The sequence below is a fragment of the Taurulus bubalis genome (assembly GCF_910589615.1).
Source record: "Taurulus bubalis genome assembly, chromosome: 20".
In the NCBI taxonomy this organism is placed as follows: domain Eukaryota; kingdom Metazoa; phylum Chordata; class Actinopteri; order Perciformes; family Cottidae; genus Taurulus; species Taurulus bubalis.
The window spans coordinates 692,754-711,390 of record NC_136608.1 but is presented as its reverse complement, the minus strand read 5'-3'; the positions used below and the strand labels follow the sequence as shown (position 1 = coordinate 711,390).

Here is an 18,637-nt window from a genome sequence, read left to right as displayed (position 1 = left end):
AGCGACGGAGCCTCCCGTCACTCCTAGATGCTGCACCTGACCCCGAGCCATCCGGCTGTCATTCCAATGCCGGCGTGTTAAGATGCAGAGGTTATTAAATATGCATTTGCACATCATGTCGGCGTGAGTGCATGTCAACACTCTGATGTCAAAAAGACTTATCTCTCACTCCCGTAAGTCATCAGACTAAACATCGGCTGAGTAAACAGACCCGGGAGCTCGGCCGCTTTCACGGCTTTAACACGTCAGCGTGTGCCACTTGACTCTAGATGCAGCTGTGTGTGTGTGTGTGTGTGTGTGTGTGTGTGTGTGTGTGTGTGTGTGTGTGTGTATTCAGGGTCGAAGGTTGGCGACTGGGAGTAGAAACACAAACGTTCCAGCGCTGCATTTCGTACCCCGACAGACGGCGAGTGAGACCGTAACCATGGGAACGGTGATCTCTTCGGTTTTTAGCCACTCCCCCTCGATGCCACGCTGCTGTACATCAGACTCTGAGCGATTGTTGCACTTGAACACATCAGATACCGGTGAGTTCAAAAGAACAAAGCATATTGAACAGTGAAACAATCTCCTTCAAGGATTTATTCAAGTTTCACCAAAACTAAATTACTGTTGATTGCTATTCATTATTATTATACTTAATTTACCTTCTCCCAATTAATAATTGTACAGCACAGAGTGTGTAGTCACCATGATGTAACTCATTACTGGTGTGTAGTACTAGTTAGTCTGTTTGGTTTAGCTCCCTTTAGTCTGAGTGTCTACAAAGAGTTAACCAGCAGAGGAGCCCTGTCTCAACGCTGTGTAAAGAGAAACTATAAAGGTTTGCTTTAGTGGCAAACATATTGGTTGTTTTGTGAGCGTTATTAATTCATCAGCAGAAGCGAAATCGCAATGCATCCTGGTGTATGTAGGCACAGCAGGAGATCTTTCTGGATCTATATATACATAGATATATATATCTCTATATAGAGATATATATCTATATATAGATGTATATCTCTATATAGATATAGCTATAGATATCTATATATAAAATATGACACATTGGAGACGTTTACTGTCAGCCCTGATTGGACATCCACATAAAGCTGTTACATGCTCCCTGTAAGATGGACATATTCTCATTTTAGTGACAAACCGCTAAATGTAGTTTAACGGATTAAACCGGTCAGAAAGTCTTATTGTGAGTTAACGTTGATCAACATGTCCAAAAGCTCCGCAATGCTTACGATGGGTCACATCGTACACACACAAAGAGTTAACGTTGTCTTTTTTAATGCAGTAAACTGTGACACAACATAACAGTGAATGATCATGTGACACGCGTGTGACATTGCATGATGGAGACCAGCATTGCTTCCATGCGTCTTCACTACATCTTGCAGACATAATGTTTGATATTTAATGGGATTGTGAAACATAATCAGGCTGATGAGGGTCAAAGGTTACTCTCATTAGAGATCACTGGTCACCAGCACACCGGTCACCTATAACGGTGTCAGTCTGCAGGAGGATCAATGAAACGCGTGGGGCTCGGTCCATAATCAATGCACTTAGTGGATGTTCTGCAGACACGTCCTTCCTCTTAATTAAGACAATATTATCCTCTGGTGCAAAGCTCGCAGCGCTCCACCTCAATGTCCATGATCACATCAGTCCACCTTCAAATAACAACATTTAAAGAACAAGGTTATATTTATAGTCCAACTATGTGGAGGACCGGCTCATTTGTTTTATTCTGATGCTGAGATGAACAACATTGATGTCATCTCATGTCTGGGCATGAAGTATGGAGCATAAAGCCTGGCTTTGTTCAACGCTGAAACAAACACCTATTGATGCCTTTAGGATGCTGGAACTATTTCTTAGCACACAAGAGATCCATCCGCCCATGAGTGTCTCCTGTTATAGAGCCGATTGCCACATGGAATCAAACCTGGCAACCCCGTCAGGACTAGACTGCACCGCTACAGTGGATAGTTCCAGCATGAACTACTAGTAAAACGCATTGTTGAACATAAAGTGCTCCTCAGAACAAAACCAATTCATTTGGAATGTGGTGTATCCAGTATGTACATGGAGGTGTTGCCATGGCGTTAGGGATGGTATCGTTTTTTTTTTTCCGATACCGGTGCTAAACCGATACTTTTAAAACGATACCGGTGCTAAACGGTGCCTGAACCCATACTTTTTTATTGCCAAGGCAATTTTTCTCTCTTCAAATTGAACAATATATTAACCTTTTAAAGTATACTATAAATATAAATAAATACAAACACAACATTTCAACCTACAGCTTCAAACCTTTTAACTTCAAACTATAAACAATATATATTTAAAAAAGAACAGACACCAGCATCATGGCCTGATGGGACCGTGTGCAACAGAACTCAGACTCTGTTGGATCCTAAAACTGCTGCTTTATGGACTACACGTCATCATTCATATCAACTGGAGAGATTTGTTCCATCAAGCCGAGGACGACGTTCAAAAGCTCGTGCTCGTGTCTGCAGCGATCTCTGTGTGCGCACTGTGTGTGTGAGCGCTGGAAGCCACGCCCCCTTGAGCCCCGCCTCCTTAAGCCCCACCCCCTTGAGCCCCGCTCTACGGGTACTGCGCTACCTTTTTAGTATCTATATACCGTGAAACATTACAAAGTAGTGTACCATTTTTTTTATTTCAATCGGCTCAGGCACCTGAAGGAAGCACCGGAAGGAAGCACTGAAATCTGGTTGCTTTTTGGTCCGGTAGCTACCGGACGTGTTGGAACCCAACCCTGCATAGCGTCGCTGACAGCAGCGGAATTGATGGCGTCAGCGACAAAGAATCCAATAAGCACTTGAGCATTTGTTATTGTGTATTCAGTCCAATAACTGTGGAATACATTGGCCAACTTCCCCACGGGGATTATTCCAATCTAACCACATCAGACGTCATAAACAGCGGACAGGCTTGTAACCACGTGGAGGTGCTCCTACCCCGAGCGCTCTGCGGGCGTCGTAGAGGTTGTCCACGTACAGGTTGTAGTGGTGCAGGTGTGGACACATCTGGTCGAAGCCTCGGCCAAAGTAGCCGTTCTCCAAATGGACCAGCAGAGATCTGCAAGGACAACAACAGGTTTAATACAAAGAGAGCCGATGGGGCGGAGCCACTGAACATGTGTAATTAAAGGTTGTGATTTGAAAGATGGAGGAGATGAAAGCTTCATCAAGGAAGACGGAGTCCTGAAGTTTAATTTACCAAAAATAACCTGCAACTATAATTTATATCATTCATTAATCTGCCAATTATTTTCTAGATAAATCGGTCAATAAAAGAGTGGAACATGTCCACACTAGTATCTCTTAAAAGTTGCTCTGATGTCTTTATAGGACACACATGTCTGCATAAAAAAAACTTCCATTAAAGGATGTATGAATATCATTTTCCACTTCCAGGGAGTTTAGTCTTTTACCGTCAACGTCAGTTTGGATCATCACCAAATATTCAATATTTTTCTGAATTTTAACCCTTTAAATGACAGTTAGTTTACATAATGCTACTGTCGTTCATTTATGAAGAAGATTACTAAATACATTTCCTGTATATTTAATGCTAGTGGTTTTTGGGATATGTCTGAGCAACCACATTGATTTTCATGTTTTTCTGTTCAGTGAACCAGGAAAACAGCGTGTCTGCACCACGAGGCTAACATGAGAAAATGGCTCAACCTGGTGGAAAATAAGTCAAAACTATCATATTCATGTCTCAGGGAAAGCAGGCCGTTATACTTTAATGCTGCTGTGATCAAACATCGATGTTTGTCATTTGCATCAACAGCCAAAAGGATTGGAAAATGTAAAAAGCCAAAATGTCTCGAGTGAGGCGCAAAGTGAAATGTCTTGTTTCGTCAGCACCAAACCCACAGACCTCCCGTTGTATACGATCTCCATATTGGAGAGGATGAGAAACAGCTTTAACTATGAATTGCCAGACAGAGCAGTCTGTTAGTTATCAGATACACCACACATCTGGCCCATCTTTAGAGCACGCACACAGGCAGGCGCTCATTGCCCATTCACTACAACACCCTTAACTGCAACGCAGGACACGCAGAAGTAACGACTTCAATATGTGTGGCATATTTGTTGTGCATGACAGATCTCTGACACATTCATTTCAAAGTGCACCCCCCCCCCCCAGTGAGCATTTAGCCTGCAGCCAAACCGCATTGGACTTTGAGTTAGTGCGCATTACTGCCTGACGAAGAAGAAGCAGCTCAAACAAGGCGCCGTCGCATCCGAGGCGCCGCTTCCCGGCAAAGGCACACACGTTTAGAGGAGGCTGAGCAAAGTTCAGAGGATCGCTTCCCCCTTAATGGCGCGGGTTTTAGCGGGGCGAGGTTCTGCGGCGTCATCTGAAGGCCTCTCCCCCCGTGGGTGACATCTTCACCGGGACCGAGGCGGCGGGTCTGCCATCGGGGCATCCGGGGCCACTTTGTAGTGCGAACCCGGGGAGCAAAACAACTGGATCAAGGCGGAGGCAGAGCCGCCGTTCAGCCTGTCAGGCGCATTACAGTAACACGGACGCAATTGGTTGGGGGTGTTGACACTTGTGAAGGAGCTTGTTATCCAAACCTAGAGGAAGTACCACACACACACTCTCTCTCTCTCTAATGATGTTCCCAGAGACTTCTGTTCCTACATGCTGCAAGAAGGAGCACTTTGCCGTTGAAGTTGATTTAAATAGATTTTAATGAAGTTGTGTGCCAAGGTAGCCTCTGTTCATAATCAGGAGACGCAGGAGCAGCCGAGAGACTTCTAACGAGGGCAAAGGGCGGGAAAAAGCGGGTTTCCGCTTTTTTACCCTCCCCCTTCTCACTGCCAGAGGCTATTATGATAAATATGAAATTATGGATTACATTTTTAGACTTTTTTTTCTTCTTTCCCCACTGCACATTAATTGTGTGGCCATCAGCAGCCGGACGGAGATAGCATTAGCATTCTGTGCGTTTCACGTTAATCCACATTAATTCCGAGCAGTGGGCGACATCTGGGGCGGATACAACCTCCACCAAACAATCCGGGCCGAGGCGCCTTCAGGTTCAACAGAGGAATACTAATTGTTAGGACACAGTGTGAGCATCCGCTCAACATAAAGGACTGCTTCATGAAATAAATAAACACAACCGTGAATCCCTGATAAGACAACAAAGCCCGAGCGTAGTGTTTCCACGCTCTACATGAACGGAGAGACGCGACTCATGCTGTGATGACTCGCGCCGCTCCGTGTCTGGTGTAGCGCTCACACTACATCGACTCATTGTGACACACACACACACACACACACACACACACACACACACACACACACACACACACACACACACACACACACACACACACACACACACACACACACACCTCACTGGTTCCTGCTCGTCATGAGCAGCTGGGGGATAATTGGGTTGCTCCTCTCTGTTCTCCATAAACAGTCAGAAGCAGAATGACTGACGTGGCGCATCAATATATTATATATATATTCACGTCTCCGTTTCCTTACGCAACTCGACAACGCTTAATGAAGGCGCTGCTACGGCTCTGTTCCCACTGCACTCTGGAGTTAAGTAAATAAAGACGGAAACATCAGATGGATCTACCTCCACTCTGCACACACTGACACACTTATATTTATTATCAGAGAGCCATTAGGCCGACGCCGACGCTTTCCGACATTGAGCGCTTTCTTGCTGCGGATCAACAACTCATCTAAGGAATCAGTGCCAAGCTTACAAAAAATCTTCTTATGAATATATTTCTCTTAGGGTTTCTCTGATGAGGATGCAGATTCACTAGTAAGGCGGGGATTCTTCAGATCTACACAACATCCAGCACTCAACTGGAACCAAATGTGAGCTTTTGTTGTATATACGTGCTGCTTCTTACTGACTCCTCCCGTGTCTGTGTGTTGTATCAGCTGACAATTAGCAGAACGAAGCTGCATTCTCTCTCCTGACCACCAGGGGGCGACTCCTCTGGTTGTATAGAAGTCTATGCTTCATGTGTTAAAGCTGCATTCTCTCTCCTGACCACCAGGGGGCGACTCCTCTGGTTGTATAGAAGTCTATGCTTCATGTGTTAAAGCTGCATTCTCTCTCCTGACCACCAGGGGGTGACTCCTCTGGTTGTATAGAAGTCTATGCTTCATGTGTTAAAGCTGCATTCTCTCCTGACCACCAGGGGGCGACTCCTCTGGTTGTATAGAAGTCTATGCTTCATGTGTTAAAGCTGCATTCTCTCTCCTGACCACCAGGGGGCGACTCCTCTGGTTGTATAGAAGTCTATGCTTCATGTGTTAAAGCTGCATTCTCTCTCCTGACCACCAGGGGGCGACTCCTCTGGTTGTATAGAAGTCTATGCTTCATGTGTTAAAGCTGCATTCTCTCTCCTGACCACCAGGGGGTGACTCCTCTGGTTGTATAGAAGTCTATATAAATGACTCTACTTCTCTTGATGTATTCCCTCAGTAAACATTGTAAACATGAGTTTATGTCTCAATCTCTAGTTTCTAGTCTTCTTCAATACAGCATGATGTTCATTTAGTAGATTATGGTCATTTAGAGGCGAATGCCAGTCCGTGAAAACATTGTCTTACACAAAACCGGTCCGTGGAACAAAGCAGGTTGGGGACCGCTGAAACAGACCATAATGAAGGATACCCCCGGCTCGATGCATGACGATGTGTCCATAAAGTAAAGGGTAACATGACTGACATCAGAAGTGTCCCGGACGCTCGGCACAAAGACTGGAAGCTGCAAACCTAGCTGTATCTCAAACACTTCATGTGGTAGACCTGGTGTAATGTGTTCAGGGCTGCTAGTAGGATTATACAGTATGATTCTTATTTAAAAAGATGCCAAAGTTCTCAAATGTCAAATGTTGTGTTGTTTACACAACCTCCAGTACAAGCAGTTCATGACAAGAATTTGATCTCAATAAAAAAAGGCTAAAATTAGCTATCTAATCCAACTATTTAGTCCAAAAATGTGCGACAACTGTGAATCTGACCAGATACTCGATACGGTTACGGACACATCTGACCACAGGTTTGACAGACGCAGCAGCAAGTCCTTTACCAGGATACAGTATAGTTAGGCTGTTTGAAGGGTTCAGGCTGGACCACTTGTGTGTTCTTGTGTGTCAGATGGAGGAGAAAGTCACCCACATATCACTGAGAGCTAATCATCATCACTGTTATTATCAGTTATCCTTGGCACTGTCACACACAGTCACTGTGTACCCAATGTCAGAGTGAAAAAAGAATATGGTGAAATCTATAATCAATCACGGAGCGGTGGTGGATCCGTCTAGCACTAACACACCGGCTCTCAGGGGACCATTTTTTAAACGGAGTGCTTGCCATTATGTTTCAACCATTGATTCAATAAGGGGCTCATAATGAAGATGTATGGGGACTGCGGAACCATTTATTCAATACATCAGACGGTGTAATTCATACTTCAATCTTCATTGTAGCACTCAACAAGAACGCCTGCCAGTCTGAGGAGGAGGAGCGCCTGAGGGGAACCACACCACTCACTATTTAGGGAGGGGATGGAACCACCGATTAAACTACGCACTCCGCAGTTTGCCAAGCGGTGAGGTGGGCTTGGCCGGTAACAAGGTATTATGGGATGCTACAGTATCTAGAGATACCGGAGGTATGATCGTCAACACTGTCAGAACAGACATTCATGTCTCCATCGTGCCGATACGGAGAAGCTGTGTCGGTTTAAGTTGAAGTACCTGAGATTTAGTTTTCATGTTTATTTAAGATGTTTTACAGCCAAAATGTGGCATCGTTTAAGTTTGAAGTTATGGGGTCTGCAAATGCAGCAAACTCCTTTCATCCCACACTGGCTCCTGCAGATCAGAGGTGCTTTATTTATTTATTTTTCATTGGAGGGAGGTACACTTTAATTTATTCAAACAATTCAATTGTTCTTGACTTCATATATTTGTATTCAGTGGTGCTTTTTAAATAATAATTTTAAAAACCAATGTACCCTGGGGGTTTCCATTCAAAACCACCCAATAGCACCCTGTGCAGTTTTAATAGATACAATACAATAGATAGATAAGGGGTTTCTAATTCAAAGTATCACACACTATCAGGGGGACATTTTGAAGGAGACACATGTACCGTATATAATCAGGCTGGTCTCATCCAACGCTTATGTATACATAATGTCTGTTATTCAAAACATAAAAAGGTGTGCATGTTCTCTACGTGATCTTGACTGAGGACCCATAGAAACAGCTAATCACACAAAGGGCAGTGGGCTGCTTCATCCAGCAGCCGCTGTTTGCTCCCCGTTTGAAACCAGAGGGGAACGTTGATGTTCTTCAAACATCGATCTTGTATTCATGAAACCAAACCTTTTGAAGTCTTTCACGTAGACAGTAGTTTTCGTACTTTAGTTTCTCAGGGCGTGAGAGCGAGATCAATGTGACATCTTGACGTAGTGGTGACATCATCAGCTTCCTTTTGGCTCAGGTCGGCAACATAAGTCAGGATATCTTTATGCTCGTAGCGCTCTTCACGTGATATCACAGTAATTACAGCTGATATGCATTATTGTATCCACCAGGGAAGGGAAGACCTCTGCAGTCCAACACAATATCATTGACTCCTACTAATGGTGAAGATAAGGACTACGCTTTGGTCCAGTTTATCTACACCGCATTCTTAGCAGGAGACAAACCACCATCCTCATCCCAATATCCCGTAGGTATCCTGTAAATTATTCAAAGGATACTTACTGGTTTACTGAATAAATGGCTTTAATTGAACTGAAGATGCCTTCTCTCACGTCCTGCTTCAGGGTTCCTTTGGCCTTTAAGATATCCACAAAGTACTGCGACAAACAAGAGAGCAGAGGGAGACACAGAGGGGTTATTAATAAGATAGAAGTGATCTTGTCTCTGATGAAATACTTCATGAGGAGATGAGAGAGAGCAAATGTAAAGCATCTCTTTCCCCACAGCCTGTTAGCATCATGGTACTGTGTATCTGCGTGGCTCATACGAGGGACAAGTATAGTGGGATGTTGTCGCGCTCACAATAAAGGGACAGCTGTGCCGGTCTCAAGTCATTTGAAGTGAAAATGGGATTAGCAAATTGAATGTGCATTAGGCCTAAAATGAGTCCTAATTGGAGTGAACGGGTGGAGGGTGAGTAATGTGTGGAAATGAGGCTGCAGTGGTGGGTGAAGAAGTCTGTTCTCTCCGCGGGGAGCAGCACTCCATGAACGCTACTGGAGTCTGTTCATGAGCCTCAGTGCAATGTGGAGCATACTGTACAGTGGCCTGTTCAACTTCTGCCTTCTGACAATGTTTCAAGTGGAGACGTTGCCTATTTTTTACTGCATATTTATTTTTATTATGGAAACGATATTTGGGGTAATACATCTTCCCTTTATTGGTATGAAGCAATGCAGGTAGTTCTGGTTTTGAGACCCGTCTGAGATGTATGCCTCCACCCTAATACAACTGGATGGGATTTTGTTTTACAGAGGAAACACCTTCGAATGATCACGTCTGTCGTGTCAAATTGATCTCTCTGTTCATTATAATCATCCGTTCATAATCATAATTTGTCATGCAGATTACCATCTAATTGACATTTGGACATGTATTAATAAAAGTAATAAAACAAAACAGCTTTGCTATTTACTGGACTTTATGACAGTTTCTAATTACAGTACAGCGTTTCAAATGAAGGAAACCTAGAAGAGGACGCGAGACCTCAGGGAGGGACAGAGGAGGAGAAAGAGGAGAGGAAGCGAGAGGAAAGTGTACAGGCGAGGGAGAGGAAGATGAGACGAAGAACATCTCAATACAGGAAGTCTGCACGGGACCCCATATGGCCTGAATACCAAGGTTCAAGCCCTGGTTGTTCTCTACTTCAAGCGCTCCAGTTCTCAAACACATTCCTCATAGTCGCGGAGTCGTCCGGTCGGTACATACAGTGCTGACCAGCTCCAGCTGTTGGCAGTAGCGCTGTTCTGTCTGCACCAACTCTCTGGCGGTCCGGCTGCGTTTCCTGTCCCAGCGGTCCCTCTGCTCCTGGATATTGGTTCCCCCGAGGGGCCCGGACGGACCGGGGGAGAGGCTCATGGTGAGGACACTGCAGAGACACGAGCAGACCCGACAGGTTTACAGACGAACCAAACATCATGCCACACGCACCAATGAGTTGTTATTAAGTTAGCAGCCTACTACTGTGGCTCGATGGTGAGCCGGGTCGGCCTTCAAGCAGAGGATCGGCGGTTCAATCCCCGGCTCCGCCGGCCCATATGGATGTATCCTTGGGCAAGACACTTAACCTCAAAATGTGCTCCCGTAGCTGTGCCTACGGTGTGTGAATGTGTGCGTTAGTCCTGGTGTGAATGATGTCATGTATGTTAAAGCGCTCTGAGTGCAGAGTTCATACACATCTTGACCAGTGGGTTTCATGACTTTTCACCAAATGTCCATTACAAACATTTAGTGAAATCTGGGTGTAGACATGACAAAGTAAGTAAATGTAGTATTTAAACTAACAATGAGAACACAAAGCATACAGTAAACCTTAAATGACACAAATGAATGAGACAATAGTTTGATTAAAAGAATAAACATTCATATAGATGTATGTATGCCTGCTTATATTTTGAGCGTCTTTCTTTTCAAAGCATATTAATTATTTCAAACTCAGCGTAAATGAACGTAATGAACACATGAATATAACACATTTACATGACTTTTACAACACTTTTGGGATTTCATTTTTTTCAAGGACTTTTCCAGGCCTGGAAATAACCATTTTAAAATGCCATGACTTCTCCAGGTTTTCCATGAGCTTAAGAACCCTGGAGTGGTCAGAAGACTAGAAGAGCGCTGTACAGGTACATAGGTAGCCTATACCTGTGTCATTGCTATGTAAAAAGAGGTTACTGTAATAAATGTACAGCCTCAGGGATAGTCTGAGGCATCGAGCTGAAACCAGTCTACAGCGACGCAGTGTTGACTAGTGGGTTAGCAGTCGCCCATCCCTGCTGTGACAGAGAGGCAATCCGTTTATTCGTGGTCAATAACTGCATGAGAGCCGCCTCCTCATCAACCAGTAACTGACATATCACTCATTAAGTCTCTCTTTGTTGATCATGTTGGCCCAGCAGGAGGTGACCGACAGTCAGAGACAGTTATTGTCTACCTGCTCTTCTTATCTGAAACTGAACTAACACAGTGAAGGAAAACTGATGACTTGATTAGAAGTGAAAGACTTGGCCTGAAAACTGGTCAAATTGAATAAATAATGTATCACATGAGTTATGATTCTAATAAAGTTATCAAACTACTGGCAGGCTGCAGCTCCTCAAACATTGAATGCATCTGAATGTTGATGTTGGACTATTAGATAGAGATTCAAAGACATGGTATCATTCACGCATGGAACATTTTAGTCATAAACAATGTTAGTTACTGGTACCTATTACGTGCAAAATAAATAATGTCAGTCTCTCTCAAACACTGGTCTGTCACTTAACCAGCTGCGGTAATCATCAACCCCTCCCCGGCTGACCGCCCCCCTCCTGCCCTCATTAGTGTCATCTCCTTTGTATTAGCAGAGCCAGGAGTGGGCAGAGAGCAGGGCTTCAGCAGCAATTAACCCGCGTAGTGTCCCTGAGGAACCCCGCGCCGTAAACAAGAGGGCCTGATCAATGCTAACCCGGGTACACCTCCCCCAGGGAGCTCTCTGTGACTGGATGGGGAACCAAACCACAGCGCCATCCAACAATGCTCTCTGTGACTGGATGGGGAACCAAACCACAGCGCCATCCAACAATGCTCTCTGCGGTTCATCAGGAGGCCTGCTCAGAGTGAGCTGAAAATGCCAACGCCTGTGTGTGCACCTAAACACAACACTTGTTGTTGTTGTTGAAACGTTAGAGCCGAGTAGTAAGAGACATAGTTTAAAGTGACAGTACAGCTTACAGTAGACACGTCGCAGTGTCCTTGAGCGAGACATGAACCACCAGTTGCTCGAAAACATGCAGCAACTTCACATCCTATTTCCCTTCATATTTATTGTAATATGTGAATTGACAGCACACATTATGACTCAGTTGCAATGTCCACCAAAAGATTCACACCAAAATGTCAACTTGTTTCCAACTGTCAAACTAATGGACAGGTCCACATAAAAACATAAACACTGCTTTAAAAGTCTTAATCAGAGGTTAACTCCTTCATAAGATAGAAAGGTAACAATTAAGGATCCGTTAATAACTGTTTTACAGCTGACCTCAGTGCACTGACAGCAGATGAGAAGTGGGCGTATCCGGTCTGCAGCTAGGACATCCGGGTATGTTGGGACGCAGGGAAAAAAGTTCCTGACACGAATTTCGGTAAAACCCCAATAAATGAAACACGCAGCGCTACGTCACTGAGCCAAAGCTTCAGATTACTTACAGTTTGCAGAAATGTGTATCATTAACCGGACATGTTTCATGTCAATGAAGCTAACCGGACATGTTTCGTGTCAATGAAGCTAACCGGACATGTTTCGTGTCAATGAAGCTAACCGGACATGTTTCATGTCAATGAAGCTAACCGGACATGTTTCGTGTCAATGAAGCTAACCGGACATGTTTCGTGTCAATGAAGCTAACCGGACATGTTTCATGTCAATGAAGCTAACCGGACATGTTTCGTGTCAATGAAGCGTCTCTATAGGCTCACGCGCCGTCAGCACGAGGCCGAAGCTGCTTACCTTCAGGTAACGTCCTCACTTTTGATTCAAGGCGCGCTTTTCGGTTTGAGCTTCCTACTTCCGGTGAGCGATGCTGTTGCGCAGGCTGATTGGCTGGTTCCGCACCGAGCCAATCACAGGAAACCTCTTCCGCTCGTGCGCGCAGCTGGACTGCTCCCACTGCACATACTTGTGTTTCAACACCAGTATGTTCCATCTCCTCCCCCAGTATCATGTAAAGACAGGAATGTTGGCTCATGTAGAAGTGTGTGATGTGTGAACACTCATCTTCAGAATAACACACAGATCATCATTATATAAGATGTGACATTACATTCACTGTTAAGCCACTAGATGCTGTTTATTTCGGGTTGATATGCAGAGCTTCAGTCAAAATACAAACGAGTGCTAGTTATAATATGTGTGATGTTGCATCTTGTGGTATTTCCCACGTTTCAGTTGCTGGTCATTCTGTGTAATGTTACAGCGACAGGTCTAAATGGTGAGGAAACCTCTTCAGTGTTGACTCAACCAGCGTGGCACCTTCATGACAGATGTGAAGGACAAAGTAACAGAAGAATACTCCTTTTAAATGGATTCAATGTGAACTTTAAAATCAAGTTGAATGGACTCAGTCCCCAGCCTTGCGAGTTACGCCATGTTTTCATATTACTAATGCTTCCTTTTTGTAAATAAATAAAGTTAACATTTACGCTTCTAGTTATCACTATCGAGATGTTGATTGAAATGAATAAACAGTTGTTTTACCTTCAAAATCTGCTCTATATTGTGAGGAGCGACATGTAGTTTATTTTTAACCCTTGATTTTACTCACAATTTAGCTGCTTTTAACGTCTTGAATATGGCTTTTAACGTCTAAAATGTGTTTACATTGTATATATAATGAACCTGTCTTACTCTGTTCTGTTTTGCTGTGGTAATGTGACTGAACATAATATGCAGCATACAAGCACAACACTGAAATGATGAAGGTCATACAAATAGATGTGGACTTCCCTCATCAGGTCCTCAAGACCAGGCATCAAAGCGTGTGAGTTGATGTTGCACTTTTAAAATATACAAATACAACAGAGCAAAGCGGTGGCGGCCTGCAGCCTCTCGGGTCATGGAGTTGTCTTTGCTTTTTACCGAGGCTCTAATGTTGCACAGGAATACCAAATATCATGTTAGCTTAAAACTTTTGGTGGTCTTGTTTTCTCTCAGTTTTTCTTTTCCCATCCTCCTTTAACTGCTTCTGAAACCTCCAACAGATGTTTCTGTGTGAAGTAGTATCGTTTTACTTGAAATGCAACAGAACTGGCAACAAGTGGTGAGAGCGGGAGCGCCGGCTGATATGAAGACAGCAGCGCTCAGCAGTTTGTGCTCATTATGAGATAAAAGTGATGCCCTCCGTAATCAGGCCATGACGCACGAGGCTATAGCGCGAAATCCATAAGGACGGAGGACTTTAAGTGAAAACCATAAAATAGGATGCATCTTTCTGGAGCTGTGGTTCCTTATTGCCTTCAGCTCCACAGAGCAGCGAGAACACTGACACCTAGTGCTGACAGAGGCCCAGTCCTGCTGCAGGAGGACGAGGAGGGGCAACGAGGAGGCTGGAGAGTGGACATCTCTCTGCATTCAAGTTGTGGAGGATGTCATTTCACCACTTCCCCTCATGTAGTCAAAGCAGCGGATGCTCTGATGTGTTGCGGTCCCACCTGACATGTGAGGGCCGGCTGCGGCTCCGTGGTGAGCAGGCTCCTTCAGTCAGAGGATCGGACCCCCGCTCCTCTAGTCCATGTCCATGTGTCCTTGGGGAAGACACTTCACCTCAAATTGCTCCTGTATCGGTGTTTGAATGTTAGCGACTCCTGATGGGCAGGTGGACCTTAAGCCCCTCCCCTCAGTATGAATGGGTGAATTACGACAAGTAGTGTGAAACATTCTAGACGTTACAGGTAAATTAAGTCAGATGTAGTCGCAGTAAGTATTCTGTGTCTCTCCAAATAAATCTGAATTGGTTACCATTTCTAACGGTAATAATATTTCACAATATGCAGTATGTCAACACTGGAGCGACGGCTGTGCCATGGAGCGTAGCACTGAGCCGTGTGGAGGAACAGCAGAGCTCTTTTACACTGAGCATCTTTGACTATAGTAAGAGAGGTTTGATGTAATATAATGGCAAGTGCATATTTATAAAGGTGTTTAATAGTGATTGTCCTTCAAAAGAAGTAGAATGGGTTATTATGCAAATACAATGCTGTATTAAACCACAAGCATTCAGTGGGAAATATTATACCATTTACGTCAATACATTTATTTCACAACTTTACAAATTGAGTTTACGAAAACAACATATAATTAACACATTTATTATAATGTTTCATTAGAGATTAAGCAATTCAAAAGTATAGAAAATTGTTAAATTGAGCTCCACCTTCATTAACTGCAACATTGAAGTGATGAACGATTATAATTGTAATGCAACTATATATATATATATATATATATATATATATATATATATATATATATATATATATATATATATATATATATATATATACATATATATATAAGTATGATGGGGTACATTCTGCTTGATGAGGATTATTCACTCAAAGTATATTTTGATGCTCATATTTTAAATTTTCTTTTGTAAAAATGCGATCTGCCATTCCTCATCATTCAGGAGGACTGCGTGAGTATTTTAAGTCACTGGGTGATTAACATTTCATGAGATTTAATTTCACTTCCTCAGGTGTTGTTCTGCGTGTGAATCTTTGTGACTCAGAGTGCAGCCTGACGCTCCTCACTGCAGACGTCCATGTTCTGCAGGTAACGGAGGAGAGAGGCAAAACTCTGCAAATTGCTGAACATATTAAATTAATTTTTAATGAGAGGATTATTAAAATGCATGATATTGGTGGGCTCACTCTTCATTGTTTTCAATTGTATTGTGTTTCCACTACATTTGGTATTATAGTAATTGGCCCCAAAACAGACCAGTGCAAATTAGGCCTCTTTTGCCTCGAGGCTATGGAGACATGAGCGGTACAGGAGACCACAGACAAAGGGTCCTTTTTTTTTTTTTTTACCTGAGGATACGAAGAAAAAAAAGTAAAAGCGTCAATAATCTACACAAGTGGAGGAGCTCTCCAAGGTTCCGGAGCCCTTCGGTGTTTTATTCATACCAGCTATTGCCAGAGGACTCATAATTGACCTCTGCACTTTGTGGAAAAAAAGAAAACTTCATGAGATGAAAGAATGTGATGTTTTGTAATTCAACTTTTGAGTCCCCCTCTCCCCAATCCAATTGTATTGAATTGCAAGTGGTGAATTATTCAACAGCGAGGAGGCAAGGCTACCTCCGCTGGAAGATGTTATATGAAACAAGGTTGCAAGACCAGATATCAAATGAGTTGGCTCCAAAAAAATACAAAAATAATAACAACAACGACAAATAAAAGTCACATCAAAATAAATAGGAGCACTGTTGGACAGAAATCTGTTGAGCGAATACAGGTGGAAATATTACTGTCAAATAGCATTTTTTCCACAGGATGCTGGCACTTGATGTGAAAACATCTCTTAAGTGTTTATTGATGTGGAATCCCATTATCTACCTCAGCTGAAGGGGGGCAAAGGCTTCATTTATGTTTTAATGCTTCGGCGCCGGCTCGTCACTTAGCTCCTGAGTTGTGATTAACAATGTTTTTGTCAAATGGTAATCACAGCGTCAAGTGTTGACACTCGAGTCGTGCTTCTGGGCGGCGGACGAGGACATCATCCGATCGGTTAAAGTTAAGGGACACGGCTGGAGGACAGGGAGGCGTCACCAGAGATCCACTTCTCACATTGAGACCATGTGTTGTATTACAAGTTAACTGAGATGTTGTGTTTAGAAATGCAAATAAGTCATGCATTCTCTTATTAATTATTTACTGTGTATACATTTTCAGAACAGAAATCAATCTTCTCCATGTTTCTAGTTTAAATGTTGTATAAATCAGGCTATGAATGATAAATGAACAAACCCCTCGGTAGAAACCTTCAGAATATAGAGAGGAATGGAACTGGAGTGTTTGGATGTGAGAGCTGCTGAAGAGGAGATTTCTGGATCAGAGTCTGAAAAAAAAAACTTGTTTCAAGGAAACCGCCTTTAAAGAGATGTCTCGTCAAGTTACAGACATTTTGAAGACGCTCCAGGTGAGCCGGGTCAAACTAAATGAACTTGAAACCATGAAACCATGTCATTAGACACTTATTCTTGTATAATATAAGAGTCATTGCACCATGCTTTTGGTGAATTTAAGTGAAATCTACATATACACACGTAGACAAGCTTGTAAAATATACATATAAATGTGTATTTTGGATGTTTTCTCTTAATATACATAGCATAGATAGTAAATAGCATAGAAGTAGATAAAAGCATTAGCATTGACAATAAATTACAAAGATTTTGAATACAAAAAAATCCCCAAAATGTAAAAAGGTACAAACATAACATACATGTTTTAATTTTTGGTTAAAAAGCAATTAGCAGTGACGCTGTTTGTCTTTGATAGCCTTGGTAGAACCCCAGTCCGCCTCTGGAACCTTGCTCTCCACACCTGCTGCTTTGTGTTTTGCAGAACAGTGAGCTCATTAAAGTGAAATGACCATTTGGCCTTGGGAAAGAAAAAAAAAATCACATGGAAACAAACAGCTGTACAAAACTAAGTGACACTCGAGTGGTGGAGGGCCATCAAAACCCAGCGCTTTTCATGGATAATGATAAACTGTCATGCCAATTACTGAGAGCACTGCACGGGAGGCTTTTTTGATGTGTGTCAATGAGGTCTGCTGCTAATTGACGGTCAGGGACACTGAACTCGCTCGAAAGCTGTTACTCAAGCATCAAACTGCAAAAGTGTATTGAATTGTTGCACAGACGAGGTCTGAGAAGAGCTGCACGACATTACAGCACAAGGCCCTGTCTGTACGCCTTTAAATGAGCATCAATAGCCAGCCCACGGTGAAGATAAGGCAATGTTACATAGCTTAGTTTTTTTATTTGTTTCAGAGGGACAATGTACATTAATGAACACTTTAAATTAAAATGTAAATGCACCCAATTACAGACGCAAGGCTGATTTCCATTGTCTGCCCCCTGCCAGAATGAACAGGCCGAGTGTGCTGGAGGAAAGAGTCATAATAGCTACAACTCCCGACTGTCAGGCTGTTGTAAGAAGTGGTCACCGTGACCTCGACCATTGGTTTGTGGTCGACGGTTTTGAAGCCTCCACTTCAGCATTTCGGCCTTTGGTACATTGGTTTTTGGCTGTCGCCATATTGTTTTTTTGCCACCAGAAGTGACACGAGAGGCTACTAAATGAACATCATGCTGTACTGAAGAATATATTGACTGAGGTAATTAATCAAGTGAGAAGTAGAGGGTCATTTTCTAATTGGACTTCAGATGCAATCCGATGGGTCGCCCCCTTATGGCCGTTAGAAGAAATGCAAGGAGGAACTTCCGCATTGGCTCCACTTTCCACAGCCAGAGAATGAGGCCCGATATCAAGAGACTCAATACATAAAACAAGTTCAATATGAATGAACTCATAATAAAGTATGAACTAAAACTCTTAATTGTAAAACTAATAACAACGGTAGTTGCATGTTTTTTTCAATGCCTCGTAAGTTCTGACATGTCATGTTTCACATGTGTACAAGCAGTTGCACCAAATACTTCGGACGTTGTTTCAAGTCAATATCAGTTAGAGACCCAGAGCGGGAAAACAACAACATCAAAGTTTAGAGAAAATTCTGAAATATTCATCAACATTGTGTGCAGCAGAAGAAAAGA

The 18,637-nt window shown here is 43.1% G+C and overlaps 1 protein-coding gene across 1 annotated transcript in view; it reads right to left on the bottom strand.

The window, feature by feature from the left end:
• The window catches only part of arhgef39 (Rho guanine nucleotide exchange factor (GEF) 39), a gene marked incomplete at both ends in the record, with an annotated part of 56,687 nt that extends 46,527 nt beyond the window's left edge, over window positions 1-10,160 (bottom strand). The window contains 3 exons of the mRNA XM_079236020.1: window positions 2,982-3,102; window positions 8,805-8,899; window positions 10,011-10,160. Of these exons, the coding sequence (XP_079092146.1) occupies window positions 2,982-3,102; window positions 8,805-8,899; window positions 10,011-10,160 (366 nt within the window). The remainder of the gene's footprint in view (window positions 1-2,981; window positions 3,103-8,804; window positions 8,900-10,010) is intronic.
• Window positions 10,161-18,637: the final 8,477 nt, after the last annotated feature.